The sequence below is a fragment of the Neofelis nebulosa genome, chromosome 11 (assembly GCF_028018385.1).
Source record: "Neofelis nebulosa isolate mNeoNeb1 chromosome 11, mNeoNeb1.pri, whole genome shotgun sequence".
In the NCBI taxonomy this organism is placed as follows: domain Eukaryota; kingdom Metazoa; phylum Chordata; class Mammalia; order Carnivora; family Felidae; genus Neofelis; species Neofelis nebulosa.
Window position 1 is genome coordinate 84,389,039 of NC_080792.1, and position 16,363 is coordinate 84,405,401.

Sequence of the window (16,363 nt, forward strand, 5' to 3'; positions counted from 1 at the left end):
ATCGTGATCCTGAGAGCTTGCCTGGTGCCAGGGTGTTGGTAGGAAGCCCTTGGGGAGGGGGGATCCCAGCTCCACAAGAAGCGGGCAGGGTGTAAGAGCCCAGAGAAGCCTCTCTTGTAGACATCATCGCTGCCAGCTTCCGGAAGTCATCTCTGCATACATAGGCACGTGTGGGTGGACACATCTTTATACAAGTGGTGCTGAATAAATGTATACATGCATGTAGCCATCACCATGAGACTGGTTAGAGCAAAAAATAAAAGAGTGCAGAATGGGTTTTAAACCAAAATAGAATCATGCTCCACATAACGTTTTGAAGACTGCAATGAGTATATATTGGACATCTTCTCATGGCATTATTTTTACGAGTTCAGTGAACTCCATTGTGTAGATACACCATGGTTTAAGAAAATCTTTTTAAGGTTTGAAACAATTCTGGACTGTTGGGCATTTCTATAGCTTTGACTCTTCACTATTATAAACCATACATAATTGAAATTTTCAAATATGTGTTAAAAAGTATTTCCTTGGGGCTCCTGGGTGGCTCAGAGGGTTAAGTGTCTGACTTCGGCTCAGATCATGATCTCACTGTTCTTGAGTTCAAGCCCTGCATTGGGCTCTGTGCTGACGGCTCAAAGCCTGGAGCCTGCCTCGGATTCCGTGTCTCCCCCTCTCTGCCCCTTCCCCACTCATGCTCGATCTCTCACTCAAAAATAAACAAACATTAAAAAAAAATTTAAGTACTTCCTTAAAATAAGCCCCAAGAAACGCAACTGCTGTGAAAAAGTCTCTTGATGTGGTTTCCAAATAACCTTTGCAGAAAATTTTGCACGACCTTTCCCAGACTCTTACAAAATTGTCCATTTCCCAACACCTTCACCAATAAGGATTATTATATTCTTTTGTTTTTGTTTTTGTTTTTGCTGAGTAGGAAACCATAAGCTCATCAGTGAAGGTATCTTCGGGAAAGTTCCTAAAGCACCACAGTGGGGGGCGCCTACGTTGTCTTTGTAGAAGACGGGGAAAACCCACCCAAATAGGGGGCCGTCTTGGAAAAATGGGAGCTCTTGGCCAGTTACAGGCCCGTGCGGGGCATCGAGAGGGGCGCTGGTTATGACCCGCTGTCCTTCAACCCCGACCGAGGCCGACCTGCACGGACCCCATCACGCAGGCCTCCCGCGTCTACCCTTCACCTGTCAGCCGGTTCAGCCAATGGGAGGCACCATCAAGCGCTGGGAGGCAGGCAGGGGACTGGGCACTTAGACCTCCCCCGTGCCCAGCGTGACAGTGCCACCAGACAGTGGCTGTGCCCTCAGCTCCCCTCTGGGCAGCCCTGGGCAGTGACCCTCCCTCCCTCCCTCTACCCCTTTGGGCCTGCAGAAGCAATGGCTCCCTATTAATTTCCTGTGCCTGCTGTAACAAATTGCCACAAATGTGATGATTTATTGTCTCATGACGGTTCCGGAGGCCAGAAATCGGAAATCGGGATCGCTGGGTGGAAACTGAACGTCCATCGGGCCACCCGGCCCCCGTAGGCTCTGGGGGAGGATCCGTGCCTTTTCTCTTCCGGCTTCGCGCCTCTGGCTTCTCTCTTCCGGCTTCCGGTGGCCGCGAGCGGTCCTTGGCTCGTGGCTGCTCGGTGCCGTCTTCGCCACGGTCGCCTTGAAATCGCCCTCTGCTCCGCTTCACATCACCTTCTCCCTTCTGTAAGAGCACGTGTGACTGCATTTCGGGTCCACCTGGAAAGTCCTGGATAATCTCCTCTTAATCTTAATCACGCCTACAAAGGCTTTCTTTCTTTTTTTTTTTTTTGGCCATGCAAGGTAACCTCAAGTTTCTGGGATTATGGTGTGCATCTCTAATGGGGTGCCGCTTCCCAACCTGCCATGGATCCCACTGTCACGGGTCCTGGTCCAGGGTCCTGGTATCCTTGGCATCTCCTGACCCCGCCCAGGACTGTGGAGAAGGCCTCTACATCGAAGTGTCTTCAAGACCACGGTGACATTTTTCCCTGCTTGCTAACCTGACCAACACAGTGTTCTTGCCTTCCTTCCTAGACAGGTAACTCTCTTGTTTGTCTTCATGTAGACACTGTGGGTCTTCTTTAATTTCCCCTGGGGTCAAAGCCATTTACTTACCCAGAAATATTTACAAACCTATAGCCAGAGGCTAAGTTTAGCAGGGTTCTGGGGCAAGGAGGCAGGGTTCTGTCTTCCTAATGGAGTGAAATGAGAACTGATCTCCATCCATTGCGACCAGGCCAGATTAGACCCATATCTCTGCTGCTCTTGCAGGCCTGTGGGCAGCGTCCTACTCCTGGAAACTTCCAGCTTGAAACGTCCCCCTTTTTGCCCTGCTCTGCACGGGTTTATACGTGATCCTCTCGCGCCCCCTGCTGGTCGGTCAGTGGAATTGCAGGCAGCCCTTCTGGCTTGGCCGCACAAAGACCCGCCAAGTGAGGCTAGATACCTCCCCCGCGCTAAGGAAAAGGAAGAAAGCCGGGAAGGGTTGTGGAACACCACCGGCATTTAGCACTGAGAGACAAAAACCTAAAACCAGTAAAGAGGAGGCATCGAGCTTGACCCTGACCCGAGTTCTGGGAGCGGCTTCTACGCCGTGTGCCGCAGTGAATAGGACACAGGCTCGGATTTCTCACCTCCTACTTCCTGAGTGAGCTTGGTTGAGTCACTTCCCCTGTCTATGCCTTAGTTTCCTCATCTGTAAAATGGAATTAATAAATGTACCCACATCACTGGGTTATTGTGAAGTTTAAATGAGCCAGTTTAGGGGCACCTAGGTGGCTCAGTCGGTTAAAGCGTCTGACTTGGGCTCAGGTCATGATGTCACAGTTCTTGAGTTCGAGCCCCGCATCGGGCTCTGTGCTGACAGCTCAGAGCCTGGAGCCTGCTTCGGATTCTGTGTCTGTATGTCTCTGCCCCTCCCCCGCTGCATCTCTCCTTCAAAAATAAATAAAAACATTAAAAAAAAAAAAAAAAGCCTTGAAAATGTCCATACGTGCACTTGCATAAAATATTTGTCTGGAGCAAGTGTTGGCAAACTGTGGCCCATGGGCCACGTATTGCCCACGGCATGCTTTTGTATGACCTGCAAGCTAAGTATGCTTTTTCTGTTTTCGGAGGGTTGACACCTAAGCAGAGGGAACAGAGTGACGGTGCCTTAGAGCCACGAAAGTAAATCGGGGCCAGCAGTTAGCAATCTGGCCCCTTGCCTCGTCATTAACATTTTATTGGAATAAACAGCCACACTCATTCATTTATGTATTGTCTGTGGCTGCTCACGATGGTAAAACTGAGTGGTTGTGACAGAGACTTTCATGGCTCATGAAGCCCAACTAGTTCGGCCTTTACAGAAAAAGTGTGCCACCTGTTGGCTTAGGAGATCGTTACTAGAAAAGGAAGGAAGGAAGGGAGGGTGGATGGATGGAAGGAAGGAAGGAAAGAAAGGGAGGCAGACAAGGGTGACTGGCCTGGGATGCTAAGGGCAGGCACCTGGAGGGGGCGGGAGGACCACAGCAGTTCAAGTTCATTCATTTACCACAAACAACTGGTTTTCCCACGTGCGCCCAGCGTCGGGACATCCTTGTGCATGGGGTTCTCAGGACACCAAGTCTGAGATGGAGTTTAGTACAAGCGGGCTCAGGAGGGGGTGCTCTTGGGATCCGGGGGGAACCCGGGCAAGGACAGGGAAGGAGCAGGAAGGGCTGGAAGGATGAGCCCGGCTGGACTGCAGTGTCAGAAGAGACCTCGCAGACCTCGCAAAGAATTTTGAAGAGCAGCCAAAACTCCGGGGTTGCCCCTAATTAGGGCAAGGAGGCCGAGACTCTACAACCCCCCACACCAAGCAGTCGGTGGATCGAGGCCAAAACGGTAGGGTAGGACCTGGGGCAAGGTCCAGTCCTGGCTCTGCAAATAGTCCTTCAGGGGAGGGGGCTGCCATCATCCACCGCGGTCAGCAAAAGCAGACACAGCCCCGGCCCACTGAGGAGTACCTTCTAGGCGGGGCAAGTGTTAAACCTGTAGGCAAGCAAACGCCTAGGCAGTTACAAGCCGCTGGGGAAGGTGGCGGGTGCCCTCAGAGTCAGTGTCGGCGGGGACCGAATGTAGATGGACGTGTCCTCTCAGGCTGAGGCATTTAAGCTGAGGCCCAAGGGATGAACTGGCCTCGATCAGGTGAAGAGTTGAAAGAAGAATTCGGGGGGCACCTCGGTGGCTCTGTCGGTTAAGCCTCTGGCTCTTGGTTTGGGCTCAGGTCATGATCTCGTGGTTTCATGAGTTTGAACCTCACATCAGGCTCTGTACTGACAGCGTGGAGCCTGCCTGGGATTTTCTCTCTCCCTCTCTTTCTGCCCCACTCATGCTGTCTCTGTCTCTCTCAAAAATGAATAAACATAAAGGAAAAAAAAAAAGAAGAGCTCAGGACATGCAAAGGCCCTGAGATGACATGTTAGTGTCCTTGGGCTCCTGTAATAAATTACCATATATGGGGGGGTGGTTAGAACAACTGAAATGTATCTTCTCACACTTCTGGAGACTAGAGATCCAAAATGAAGGTGTCAGCAGGGCCATGTTCTCTCTGAAGTCTTTAGGGGAGGATCCTTCCTCACCTTTTTCACCTTCTGGTGGTTGCTGGTAATTCTCGGCTGGTGGCTGCCTCCCCCAACCCGTCTCCCCCATCACAGAGTTCTCCCTGTGTGCGCGTGTCTTCACATGGCCTTCTTGTAAGGACACCAAGTCATTGGGGTTACGGCCCACCCTAAATCCAGGATGACCTCATCTCCAGATCCTTAAATTCCATTTGTAAAGACCTAATTTTCAAATAAGATCCCACTCACAGGTCCCAAGGGCTTCTAGATATTTTGGGGAGAGATGCAGTTCAACCCATGAGAGGTGAGGACAAGGTATGCACATTTGAGAAGCAGAAAGTGGCCAGTGTGGCTGCAGCTGAGTGGGGAGCAGTGGTCAGTGGTTGGACCTCACAGGACCTGGAGGCCGGTCAGGAAATGAACTCCCTTCTCAAGCCAGCCTTTTGATCCTCTGTATGTGAGACAGGGCATCTGCCCACAGTACAGCTGAAAAAATAAGAAAAGAAAGGACGATTCTGGTCTTACCCCCAGATCATCCTGTCTCAGGCCTCCAGGCCAGGTTCAACAGGCACTGGAATTTGGAGGCACCAGAGCCTGGGATAAGACCCCCGTGGGCATATCTTCTTAGAATGGGTTCAGTTTCCCCCCAGCCACAGTCTGTGTGACGAATGATTTGTGATTTCCATGTGCCTCCAGGTGAATCTTTACGGTTCACTGCCAAGGGCAAGAAGGGCCCCCCACATCTCCAATGTTGGGCTCCCAGCAGGGCCAAGAGGCAGGGGGATGGGGGGGTCCTCAGCTGCCACCGGTCACAGGTGAGCTACCCGATGTCCACACAGGTGTGGCTCACACCTGGTCTCCTGTCTCAAGTTACCATGGCCTCCGGCATCCATCAAGGTTCCTCTGCAGGTTCCTGGGAATAGGGGGCTGCTTTTCTGGGGAAGGGGATTCTGGGGTGATGGGCAGTGAATGGCCAGGGCCACACTGAAACTGTCAGGTGGTGACATACAGGGTAACGGTCTCCAGCACCTCCCTTGCCGCCCTTACGGGGAATGGCCACCGGTGAGAAGGGGCCAGAGGAGCCCAGCTTGAACCTGACCTTGGTTTCTACCCTGTGATCTTGAGCTAGTGTTTCCTCCTTTGGGGTCCTCAGTTTCCCTGTGTGTCAATGGATAGAAAGGCAGTCGTCCGGGACTCGTGTAACCCTGTACAAACTAAAATCGACTGCCACTAAGCCTTTGTAAATACCGTCAAATTTTCTAGGAACCCCATGGGTGATTTAGAGATGACAAAGGGAAAACCTTTACAGAAGAGGAGCCTGGCAGACGGCCCTTACCCTGCTGACGAGCGTTCCCATTACCCGCTTTGCGACAGATTGACAGCATAACCCCAATTCAGTCGTGGGGAAATGCCAGCTGGACCTCCCCTGAGGGACAGTGTATAACATGACTGGCCTGCAGCCTTCGGAACCATCAGGGGAATGACAGGGGAAGAAACACTGATGAAATCTTGGCAGATTAAAGGAGGCTAAAGAGACGTGACAAGGGATTGCCACGTGTAATCCTGGGCTGAATCACGGACCAGGGGACAAAATGGTGGTTGAGACGCTGGCTAAAATTTGAATACGCGGTGTTAGAAAAAAAAGTATTATATCAATGCTAAACATTTCTGAATTTGATGATTGCACTGCGGTTATGGACTGGATCTGCGGGGAAGAGTCTCAGCGTGAAGGGCCATGATGATTACAACTAGTTTTGTAATAACGATAATATACGGAGAGAGGTAAGTCAAGTGGGCTGAATGTTAATCCTCAGGGAGCCCGGTGAGCACACGTGGCTGTTGACAGCCATTACACAATTTTATAGAAAAGACAACAGGCTCAGGGATCAGCACTTTGCTGGGGGCCACCTAGCCAGTATGTGGCCAGCCGGGATTCTTAGAAGCCCCAGCCTCAATCAAGTCCCCTGGGGAACCACGGGAATTAGGGGAACCCTAATTCTCAGAATGCTCACTGCACTTGGAATTCGTTGTCTGATGTGGGATCCCCCATGAGCACAGGGACGGCGCTTGTCTTGTTAACTACTGTAGCCCCAGTGCCTGTAGGGGAGTCACTCAGATATTTGCTGGGTTGCATTAGACTACGAGGTGTCAGGATCCCCAGAAAAGCTGCTGTTGGAAGAAACAGAGGAACGCTTGGAATGGAAAGAAGAACCTCCGCGGGGGGGGGGGGGGGGGGGGGGAACTGAGGGCATTCAAATAAAGCACGGACTTGAGTTAATAATAATGTATCAATATCCGTTCCATAGTGACAAATGCACCACGCCTACGCGAACGCCCACGCGAACCGCAGGGGAACCCGGGTGCAGGGTGCGTGGGAACTCTTAATATTCTCACAACTTTTCTGTCAATCTAAAATGACCCTAAAATTAAGAGTTTATTAAATTTTTTTAAGGATATTTTGAAAAGTAAAAGGATTTGACAGGTCGGTATTTATAGATGTGGAATAATCGCTAAGGTGTATTAGAAAGGGCTAAAAGCAAGGTGCTCAAAGGAAAAGGCTCTCTACCCATGTTGCCTTCACGTACAGGTCAGCAAACTATGTTCCGGGCCAAATTGGGTCAGCCACCCATTTCTCTATGACCTCACAGGCAAGAATGATTTTCCCATTTTTAAGTGTTTGAAAAAAAAAAAAAATCAAAAGATGAGTACCATTTGGGGACCCATGAAACCGATAGGAAATTCAAATGGCAGCGTCCATCAATAAAGTTTTATTGGAACAGAGCCACACACACATCCACTGATGTGGCTCCTTTCCTGTTGCGACAACCACAAGCTTGGCTGTCCCTGGAGAGACAGATGGATGAGAACTTTGGACAGTGGTTTGCTGTAGGAAGGAGAACAGATTGGATGGGGAAACAGGAGTGATGGTTGCTGGATCTATCCTTAAAAATCTAAGTCATTTACCAAAAGACATTTTGAGAAGGAAGGTGGGTTTTGCAGGGCCCCTGGGAAGGGGGTTGAGACATCTTAAGTAGAAAAGATCATGCCTGAAGGCATTTGAGGCATCCGTTGTTATTTTACTGTATAGAAGCCCTTTCCAAAGGTCGGTCTTCTCATGGTGGGGCAGGTTAGTATCAGGCAAGCAGGCGCAGAGAGACTTCTCTCTTCTGCACCTTGCTTTTTGCCCTTTCTAACACACCTTAGCGATTATTCCACATCTATAAATACCGACCTCTCAAATCCCTTTAATTTTCAAAATATCCTTAAAAAAGATTTAATAAACTCTTTTAGAATCATTTTATTTTATTTATTTATTTATTTATTTTTAAACGTTTTTATTTATTTTTGAGACAGAGAGAGAGACAGAGCATGAACGGGGGAGGGTCACAGAGAGAGGGAGACACAGAATCTGAAACAGGCTCCAGGCTCTGAGCTGTCAGCACAGAGCCCGACGCGGGGCTCGAACTCACGGACTGTGAGATCATGACCTGAGCCGAAGTCGGACACTCAACCGACCAAGCCACCCAGGCGCCCCTAGAATCATTTTAGATTTACAGAAAAGTTGTGAGACTATTAGAGTTCCTACACACTCTGCACCCAGGTTCCCCTGCGGGATAGCATCCCGAAGGTCCATTTGTCACAATGGAACCAAAATCGATACAATATTATTACCTAAAGGGCATGCTTTGTTTGGATGTCCTCAGCCTTTCTCTTTCTCTGTCCCAGGATCCCATGTTACATTTAGTTGTCCTGTCTCCTCAGGCTCCTCCTGGCCGGGACAGTTTCTCAGACTTCTTGACAATTTTGAGGAGTCCTGACCAGGGATTTTGTTTTTGGATGGCCCCCACTTGGGGTTTATCTGATGTCTTCTCATAATTAGACTCTTCATGTGGAGGAAATCAAGACTCCAGTCTCCTGTCCTCTCTCTATCCTGCCTCTACCAAACCCTTCCAAGTCCTTCCTGCAGCCTTTTCCCCCTGGGAAGGTAACTCCCTCACGATCCAGACACAACTTCCCACAGTCCCCAGCGCACTCATGATGGCAGCTTCCGGTAGAGCCGGCTTAGACCTACCTGATTGTTAATCCTTGAGTGTGATCAGAGAGGCCGGTCTGGTGGGGCCCAGGTGCCCCCAGATTATATTTGCTGGGAGAGAAAAGGAGGCAAGAGACAACCTGGCAAGGAAGGAGAACAGGAAGATTAATAATAACGTTACAACGTGGCTGTTTATTAAATGCACGGGGATATGCAATACAACCCAGGAGCAGTCCCTCCGACCCGGACATGTGGCGACCATATTTTCCTGGTCCAGCATTGGGACACACAGATTGGCAAAGAGCATTCGATTTCTTTTAATACCTTTGAAAGACCTTCTGATTTGTGAATTTCTTTAGGGAAGGCTACGTTTAGTTGCACATTTTAATAAAGGCAGTTCATGAAAATAATAAAATAAAAGTACACGAAGCCAGGACTGGTGGGGCAACCCACACTTGCCCTCTCATAAAAGGCTAATATCCTGGAGCTGCCTTATAAAGCCTGCTTCAGCCCCTCCTGACCAGGGTCTCTGTGTGCAGAAAACAACCCCCTAATTGTCATTTAATTAAAGAGCATTTTCACGAATATCAATAAATATCTGCTGAATAAAGTGACCCCTTAAATCATCCACTCTAGGCGTGTGAGGGTACATTTTTACATGTGTATGTGTGCTTTCCTCGGAAGGGACTACAAGAGGCGGAGAGGGCGAAATTCGACCTTCCAAGTAACCCTCTACACAAAGCAAATAAAGCCTCATGAAGGGGGTTGAATAGTGTCCCCCAAAGAGATACACTCCCATGCCCTACACTCTGGAACCTACCAATGTGACCTTAGTTGGAAGAGGGTCCTTGCAGAAAGTTAAGGATCTTGACGTGAGATCATCCTGGATTTGAGATGGGCTCTAAGCCCAGTAAGAGAAAGGAGAGGGGAGTGGATTTGACACAGATGCACAGGGGAGAAGGCACTGTCAACAGGAGGCAGAGACTGGAGGGATGCCGTCACAAGTCACGGGCCACCTGGGGCCACTGGGAGCTGGACCAGGCAAGGAAGGATATTCCCCTAGAGACTACCAGGAGGGTGCAGCCCTGCCCACACCTTGATTTGGGGTCTCCTGCCTCCAGAACTGTGAAGGGATACATTTCTGTTAATTCACCACGTTTCTGGTAATGTTACAGCACCTGTAGGAAACCAACGAACCTCAAAATCCTAGCTCTTAAGACTACTTAATACTACTTAATATGTCACAGCTCTGTGACTTTGAGCAAGCTGCCTTAATCTGGTTCCCAGCGGACTCGCCCGCAAAACAGAGATGTTTATTTCCAATGGACACGTTCTAATACTTACAAGTGACGCTCTCATAGATTCATGGTGTCTGGCAGCCTTTCTGAACCTCAGTTTCCTTATCTCTGAATGGGAGGCAAGCATCCCTAATCCTTACCGCCCCCCCTCCTTCTTCGGGCTGTTTTAGGATTCAATAATAAAAGAAAATACAGAAGGGGGCTAAAACGACTTCCGAGTGTTCCCCAGCACTCAAGCGCCCAACCCGCCACACGCAGACCCCCAGCCAACCAGCGCCCCCGGGCGCCTGCGGGGCCGCGGGGTTTCTACCGGCGAAAACAGCCTGCGCATGCGCAGAATCCAAGCGCTCAGGCCCGCCCCTTGAGGGGTGTGACTTCCTTGGGTCGCTCCGGTTCGGCCACGCCTGCTTCCGGAGAGGGCGGGCTTACGTCTGAAACACGTGATCTTGTTCCGGCTCGCCAAAGATGGCGGCCCCCAGAGCGGGAGCGTGAAAGTTGTTGGTGAAAGACGCTGTCCACCTGCGCTGGCATCGCAACCCAGTGGGGATCGTGCGCCATGTCGCGACTGATCGTGAAGAACCTCCCGAATGGGGTGAGTGCGGGGCCTGGACTTGAGAATCTGAAATTGGGAGCAGCCAGTTGGGGGCTAGGAAGGAGGTGGCTGGGGAGAATTGAGGGGCTTCGGCCCTGGGGCAGGACCCAGGACGTATTCGAAACCCAAAAGGGCAGGATCGGTGGCAAATCCCCCATTTGACAGTTGGGAGAGGGGGACAGCGAGCGCTCAAGGTTCCACAGCCGTTCCGAGGGTACCTGACTTCCATCCCGACAACTTTTCCGGCGGAGATGCCAACACCCCACGTCGGCTGAATGCTCTCTTCCACAACCCCTCTGGTCCGATCACGTTTTTTTGTTCACTTGTGACTGGGTCGGACCCTGCACTGGTATTCATCTCCCACTCGGGAAACTGTTGGAGAGGCAAATGGGGAGTATTAGGTTGAGGACCTGCGTTACAATCCTGACTCCCAACTTTAGGGCCAGTGGGCATCATTGAAGGAGACTGAGTGCGTGTGAAGGGCTTTCAACCGTTTATCCAGTAAGTAGAGAGGGGTGAGCCAGTCACACTTGTCACTGTTTCAAGAGCCCAGCACAGAACCTGGCACGTGGTAGACATTCAGTAAAAACATGTGGAACGAATAAGTGAAGAAATAGCCGGGAAGTAGGTGGTGTCAGATGCCTGGAGGCAGCGTGCCCCAGGGGTTCATCCTTACCTATTTTGCTATAACTTTTGTGGGGATGAAGAGCCCCCACACCACTGGTGTGGCTAGTAAGCTCGTTCCCAAGATACAAAATGTGCCCTTTGGATGGGATGAGACGTCTTCTGGACTCTTAACTCTAATTCCTCAGGAGGTTCTCTCCTTAGGAGTGACAACACAAAGCCATTTCGGCTTTATTGTGTGTGTGTGTGTGTGTGTGTGTGTGTGTGTGTGTAACTCCTCCCCCCCCAGCGGTTGTGGGGGACCTATGACAGGATTTTAAGAATTCAAACACTACAAAAAAAAAATTCAAACAGCGCAATGGTGTATGAAATGAGAAGCAAAATCTTTTGCTCCATCCTGCCTCCGTCTTTCTGTCCAGGAGGAATCATCTTCAGTGGTTTGTTTTTAGGACTCCTCATTGGTGTTTCTTCATGTCTAAATAGCGTGCTCTGTCCTCCATTTCGTGGTCTGTTTACCTCAGTGACTATCTGCTGACCCTCCCCTAAGCAAGATGAGGAATTTTGATCATGTGTTTTTCCCTGTCTGTTATATTATTTTTAATTCTTCCATTGTTTACCCTAAGGAGTAAACCTTCAGAATACACGTTGATGCATCCATCTGCTTTAGGCAGTGTCTCTTGGTGCCTCACGGTGATGGATGAGGACTTTAACATAGCTACCCTCCCAACTTCCGTCTCATTGGGCTTCTTCTCTCGTTGGACTGACTCTCTTACCCTTGCTTGTCTTGTCTGATGAATGAAAGAATTCGCGAAAACCAATGGTAGCAGTAGGTGACATTTTGAGAGCTCGCTGCGTCCCAGGCACTGCACCAGTGGCTTTCGGTAAAGTAACTCATTTATTCCTTAGCAGAGCCCTACAAGGTAACTTTCGTTATTACGCCCATTTTAAAGGTGAAGCGACCGAACTACAGCAAAGGAGAGGGATTTCCCTGAGGTCGCACACAGCTGGTAATTCAAAGAGCAGGGATTGAATTGAGCAGTCTGCTTCTAGAAATGTGCATTCCTGACCCCTTCACCGTACTGTCTCTCTTTGCACGATAGCATACACTTTTCTTAACTCTTTCCCAACACGTATTTAGTAGTGAGTACTTGTTATGTTGCTGACATTGTAGATAGTGGGAGATAAAATTCAGTCCTTCCTCCTCCCCTCCCTTAGAGCACGAGCAGTCTAGCAGAGGAGATCAGGAGCCAGATCACTGTGACATAAGGTCAGGGATCGAAGTAGGACCCCGTGCTGTGTGAGCACAGGCGGCTTGGTTACCTGACCCACCTGAGGAGTCCGGGAGAGGCCTCCTGGGGGAGATGACTGAATTGAGAATGAGGGGTTAGCCGGGGCCTTTTGGGAAGATTGCACCTACAGGAGACGACCAGTAAAACCTCAGGGGTGGGATTCGGGGAGGGCTTCGAGAAGTTTGGCAAGAGGTGGTACTGCAGGGGTGGGTCAGGCCGGGTCGTGGAGAATCGCGTGTTTTACCTTAGCGGCTTCTCCATGAGCCTTTGGCGTCCGAAAGTCGCCAAGAGGTTTTGGACAGAGGAATGGTGGGGTCAGACTTGCGCGTGGCTCTTCCCAGGTAGTGGGGGTGATGAATTTCACTGCCTTTTATGTATCTGAGCTGAGTCACAGACCTCGATCCTGTAGACCTTGGGTAGACCATTGGTCCTCCACGAGCTTCGTTTTCTCCTCTCTAAAAACGTGGATAATAATCCCTAACTCATAGGGTGATACGAGATTTTAATGATTACAGAGTTGTTAAGAACCTGCCTCAGAAAATGTGTTTTTCCTTCGTACTGGGCTGCCAAGGTCTCCAGTCTTTTTAATTTTAGACCTTGTATTGGCTATTTAGGGGGTTTTTGGTGTCCCCAGTACTGCATACACACAGTTCTCCCAGTCACTGCTTAAAAAACACACTGCGGGGCACCTGGGTGGCTCAGTCGGTTAAGCGTCCGACTTCAGCTCAGGTCATGATCTCGCAGTCTGCGGGTTCGAGCCCTGCGTCGGGCTCTGTGCTGACAGCTCGGAGCCTGGAGCCTGCTTCAGATTCTGCCTCCCTCTCTCTCTGCCCCTTCCCTGCTCATGCGTTGTCTCTCTCTCTGTCAAAAATAAATAAACATTAAAATAAATAAATAAATAAATAAATAAATAAATAAATAAATAAAATTTAAAAACTCACTGAATTGGATGGGTAGCCTGGCTGGAGTGAGGATGGGGGCCAGGAGCCAGTTTCCATAGTGTGGGTCCCGTGACCCAATCCTAAGAACATTAATGAATTAGTTTTCTATTGCTATTACAAGAAATTGCCACAGACAAAGTGGCTTAGACAATACACATTGGTAATCTTACAGTTTTGGAGGGCAGAGCACCTTGTTGTTTCTTTTAAATCTTATTAGTTAGTTTTGAGAGAGTGGGTGCATGTGGGGGAGAGGCAGAGAAAGAGGAAGAGAGAGGGAGAGAATCCCAAGCAGGCTCCACGACACCAGTGCAGAGCCTGTCGTGAGGCTCGAACCCGTGAACCGTGAGATCATGGCCTGAGCCAAAGTCGGACACCTAACTGGCTGAGCCACCCCGGTGCTGAAATCCTAAAATCAAGGTGTTGGTAGGGCCGCGTTCCTTTTGGAGACTCCCGGGGAGAATCTGTTTCCTTGCCTTTTTTAAGCTTCTCCAGGCTGCCTGCTCTCCTGGGCTTCTGGCCACCTCCTGAATGGTCAAAGCCAACAGCATGGCATCGTGCAGTCTCTTTCTGTCTCCAACATCCCATCACCTTTTCCGGCCTTGACCCTCCTGTCTCTCTCGTATGGTGGAACATGGACCTCAGATACACCCGGATAATCCAGGAGAACTTCCCCATCTCAGGATCCTTAATGTAATCACATCTGTGAAATGCCTTTGCCATCAACAGTCATATACTCATGGGGCCCAGGGATTAGGATGTGGACATCGACCGTCCACCACAATGAGCAAACACATGTAACCTATACCACGTTCATTTGTTCACGCATTTACCCTGACAGGTCTTTATCAGGTGTTGGCTGTGGAGTGGCCACAGGGCTGACCTCCCGATGTGTTCGCTCTCCTTATCCTAACAGGGAATCCCAGGGCCTCGGGGTTTCCAGCCCGGTTTTGCCCCCTTGGCTCTGAGGACTCCCCTGCTCCTCCCTCACTGCGCCCCTTCCGTCCCAGATGAAGGAGGAGCGTTTCAGGCAGCTGTTTGCCTCCTTTGGCGCCCTGACCGACTGCAGCCTGAAGTTCACCAAAGACGGCAAGTTCCGTAAGTTTGGCTTCATCGGCTTCAAGTCGGAGGAAGAGGCCCGATCGGCACTGAACCATTTCAACAGGAGTTTTATCGACACGTCCCGGGTCGTGGTGAGTCCACTTCTGCCTGCCCGTCGAACCTGACCCCACTTGACCTTCCCCTCTCCGCTCCTGTCCGGAGCCTGGCTGCTTCCAGACCATGCTGCCCCGGTCCACCTCACCGGTGCTCAAACTTCCTGCCTACGAATCCCCTGGAGAGCTTTCTCCGCAGTTTCCGACTCAGCGTGGGGGCGGGGTGGGACTCAGCGTGGGGGCGGGGAGCGCCCACCTGATGCTGGGGGTTTAGAGAAACATCGTGCCCCTGGCCCCGTCCTCATGGGTGAATAGGCCGCTTTCAGTCCGTGTTGTCAGCGCTGTGACGGGGAAGCGCCAGGGGGCCCGGGTCCTGGCCTGGGAAGGGGTCAGGAGAGCTTCCTGGAGGAGGAGGTCCTGCCCGTGTCACTCACGTACATCTAATGAGTTGGTAAAACACCCTTAACGCTCTGGTGAGAAGAGAAAACCAGATGTTGGACAAGTGTGTATCGTGCGATCCCATTCAGACAATTCGTATTTTTCAGTCTACAAGTGTGTGATGTGAAGAGAGCCACGTGGAAGGATTTTTACCAAAACGTTAATTTCTCCCTCCGGGTGATAAGGGTCAGGGTAAAAACGGGTTTTTGTTTGTTTGGTTCTTTTTTTTTTCCACTTGTACTTTCCTCTGTTGATTTAAGTTTCATACGCTGAACACGTGTCATTGCTACAGAAACAGCGGAACTATTTTGAAAATCCCTACAAAGGGGTATGTCAGGATGGTAGTCTGTCCCCAGGGGGCAGAGGTGGCCGCCCGGCACTCCTGAGTGTGGCAGAAAGCGTGGCTCTCGGCTCAGGCTGGACACCAAGCACTTCCGGGCTTCCGAGCGGTCGCCCCCCTGTCTCGTCACCCCAGAGCTGTCCTCTGGGGCCAGCTGAGCTTGCCCCACGGTCATTACAGTGATCCGGGAGGCCGCTAGCTTAGCCTCGACCCCCTGCGTCAGCCCCCCTGGGGGCTGGATGGCTAAGAACTCGGGCTCCAGAGCCGACCCCCTGCACAATTAAAAATCCGTGCAGAACTTTCAACTCCCCCCAAATCTAACTACTAATAGCCTACTGTTGACCAGGAGCCCTACTGATAACAGTCAGCGTGTGTTTTGCATGTTATATGTGTTCTGTGCTGTAATCTTACGATAAAATAAGCTAAAAAAAAAAAAAACACGTTAAGGAAATCATGAGAGAAAAGACATTCACGATGCTGTGCTGTATTTAGCAAAAAAAAAAAAAAAAAAAAAATCTGCATACAAGCGGACCCGCACGGTTCCAACTCGTATCGTCCCAGGGGCATCTGTAGTCCCTGCCGGCCTTTGCCCGTCCTCGCTAAAGTCATCAGAATCGTTGCACTCACCCACAAGTTCCACGCGCCAGGCAGTCTGAGCCCTCTGCAGGTGGGAGCGACCCCCACCCTCCCCACTTTGAACATTGGAAAGGTTAAGTGGCTGCGACCTTCGACCTGGGTGATTGGGACAGGAGTGGAGACAGGAACTCGGGGGTTGTGGTTCAAGGGTCGGTTGTGATTTGCTTCAGCCGACTCAGCCAGCAAGTGACAGCCACCTTTGTAAAAAGGCCCGGCTCCCAGGTGCCGAAGGGGAGCGCCCGTGCTGGGCGGGTGGCAGTGTTCCCATCACCCTCTGTCTCCCACGCAGGTGGAGTTCTGCAAGTCGTTTGGGGACCCGACAAAGCCCCGGGCCTGGAGCAAGCATGCCCAGAAAACAAGCCAGTCTAAGACTCCCTCAAAAGGCCAAGACTCCGTCTCGACGGAACCTAAGAAAGTG

General features: G+C 50.6%; 1 protein-coding gene and 1 long non-coding RNA gene across 6 annotated transcripts in view; one reads left to right on the plus strand and one right to left on the minus strand.

Annotated features, from left to right (window-relative positions):
* Positions 1–1,411: 1,411 nt before the first annotated feature.
* LOC131489308 (uncharacterized) lies at positions 1,412–10,256 on the minus strand. Of its 3 annotated transcripts, none has more exons than XR_009250483.1 (3): positions 9,981–10,256; positions 8,676–8,776; positions 1,412–1,704 (listed from the first exon to the last, which is right to left on the minus strand). It is a non-coding gene; the product is annotated as an uncharacterized LOC131489308 (long non-coding RNA). The 3 variants fall into 3 exon arrangements; XR_009250481.1 differs by lacking the exon at positions 1,412–1,704 and adding an exon at positions 4,858–5,089 and having other exon boundaries at positions 9,981–10,254; XR_009250482.1 differs by lacking the exon at positions 1,412–1,704 and adding an exon at positions 7,349–7,487.
* A 104-nt stretch (positions 10,257–10,360) lies between these two features.
* The window catches only part of RBM19 (RNA binding motif protein 19), a 152,709-nt gene continuing 146,706 nt past the window's right edge, over positions 10,361–16,363 (plus strand). For all 3 annotated transcript variants that reach the window (XM_058691188.1, XM_058691189.1, XM_058691190.1), the window contains exons 1-3: positions 10,361–10,526; positions 14,388–14,570; positions 16,235–16,360. In XM_058691188.1, the coding sequence (XP_058547171.1) occupies positions 10,491–10,526; positions 14,388–14,570; positions 16,235–16,360 (345 nt within the window). In that variant the 5' untranslated portion in view covers positions 10,361–10,490. The remainder of the gene's footprint in view (positions 10,527–14,387; positions 14,571–16,234; positions 16,361–16,363) is intronic.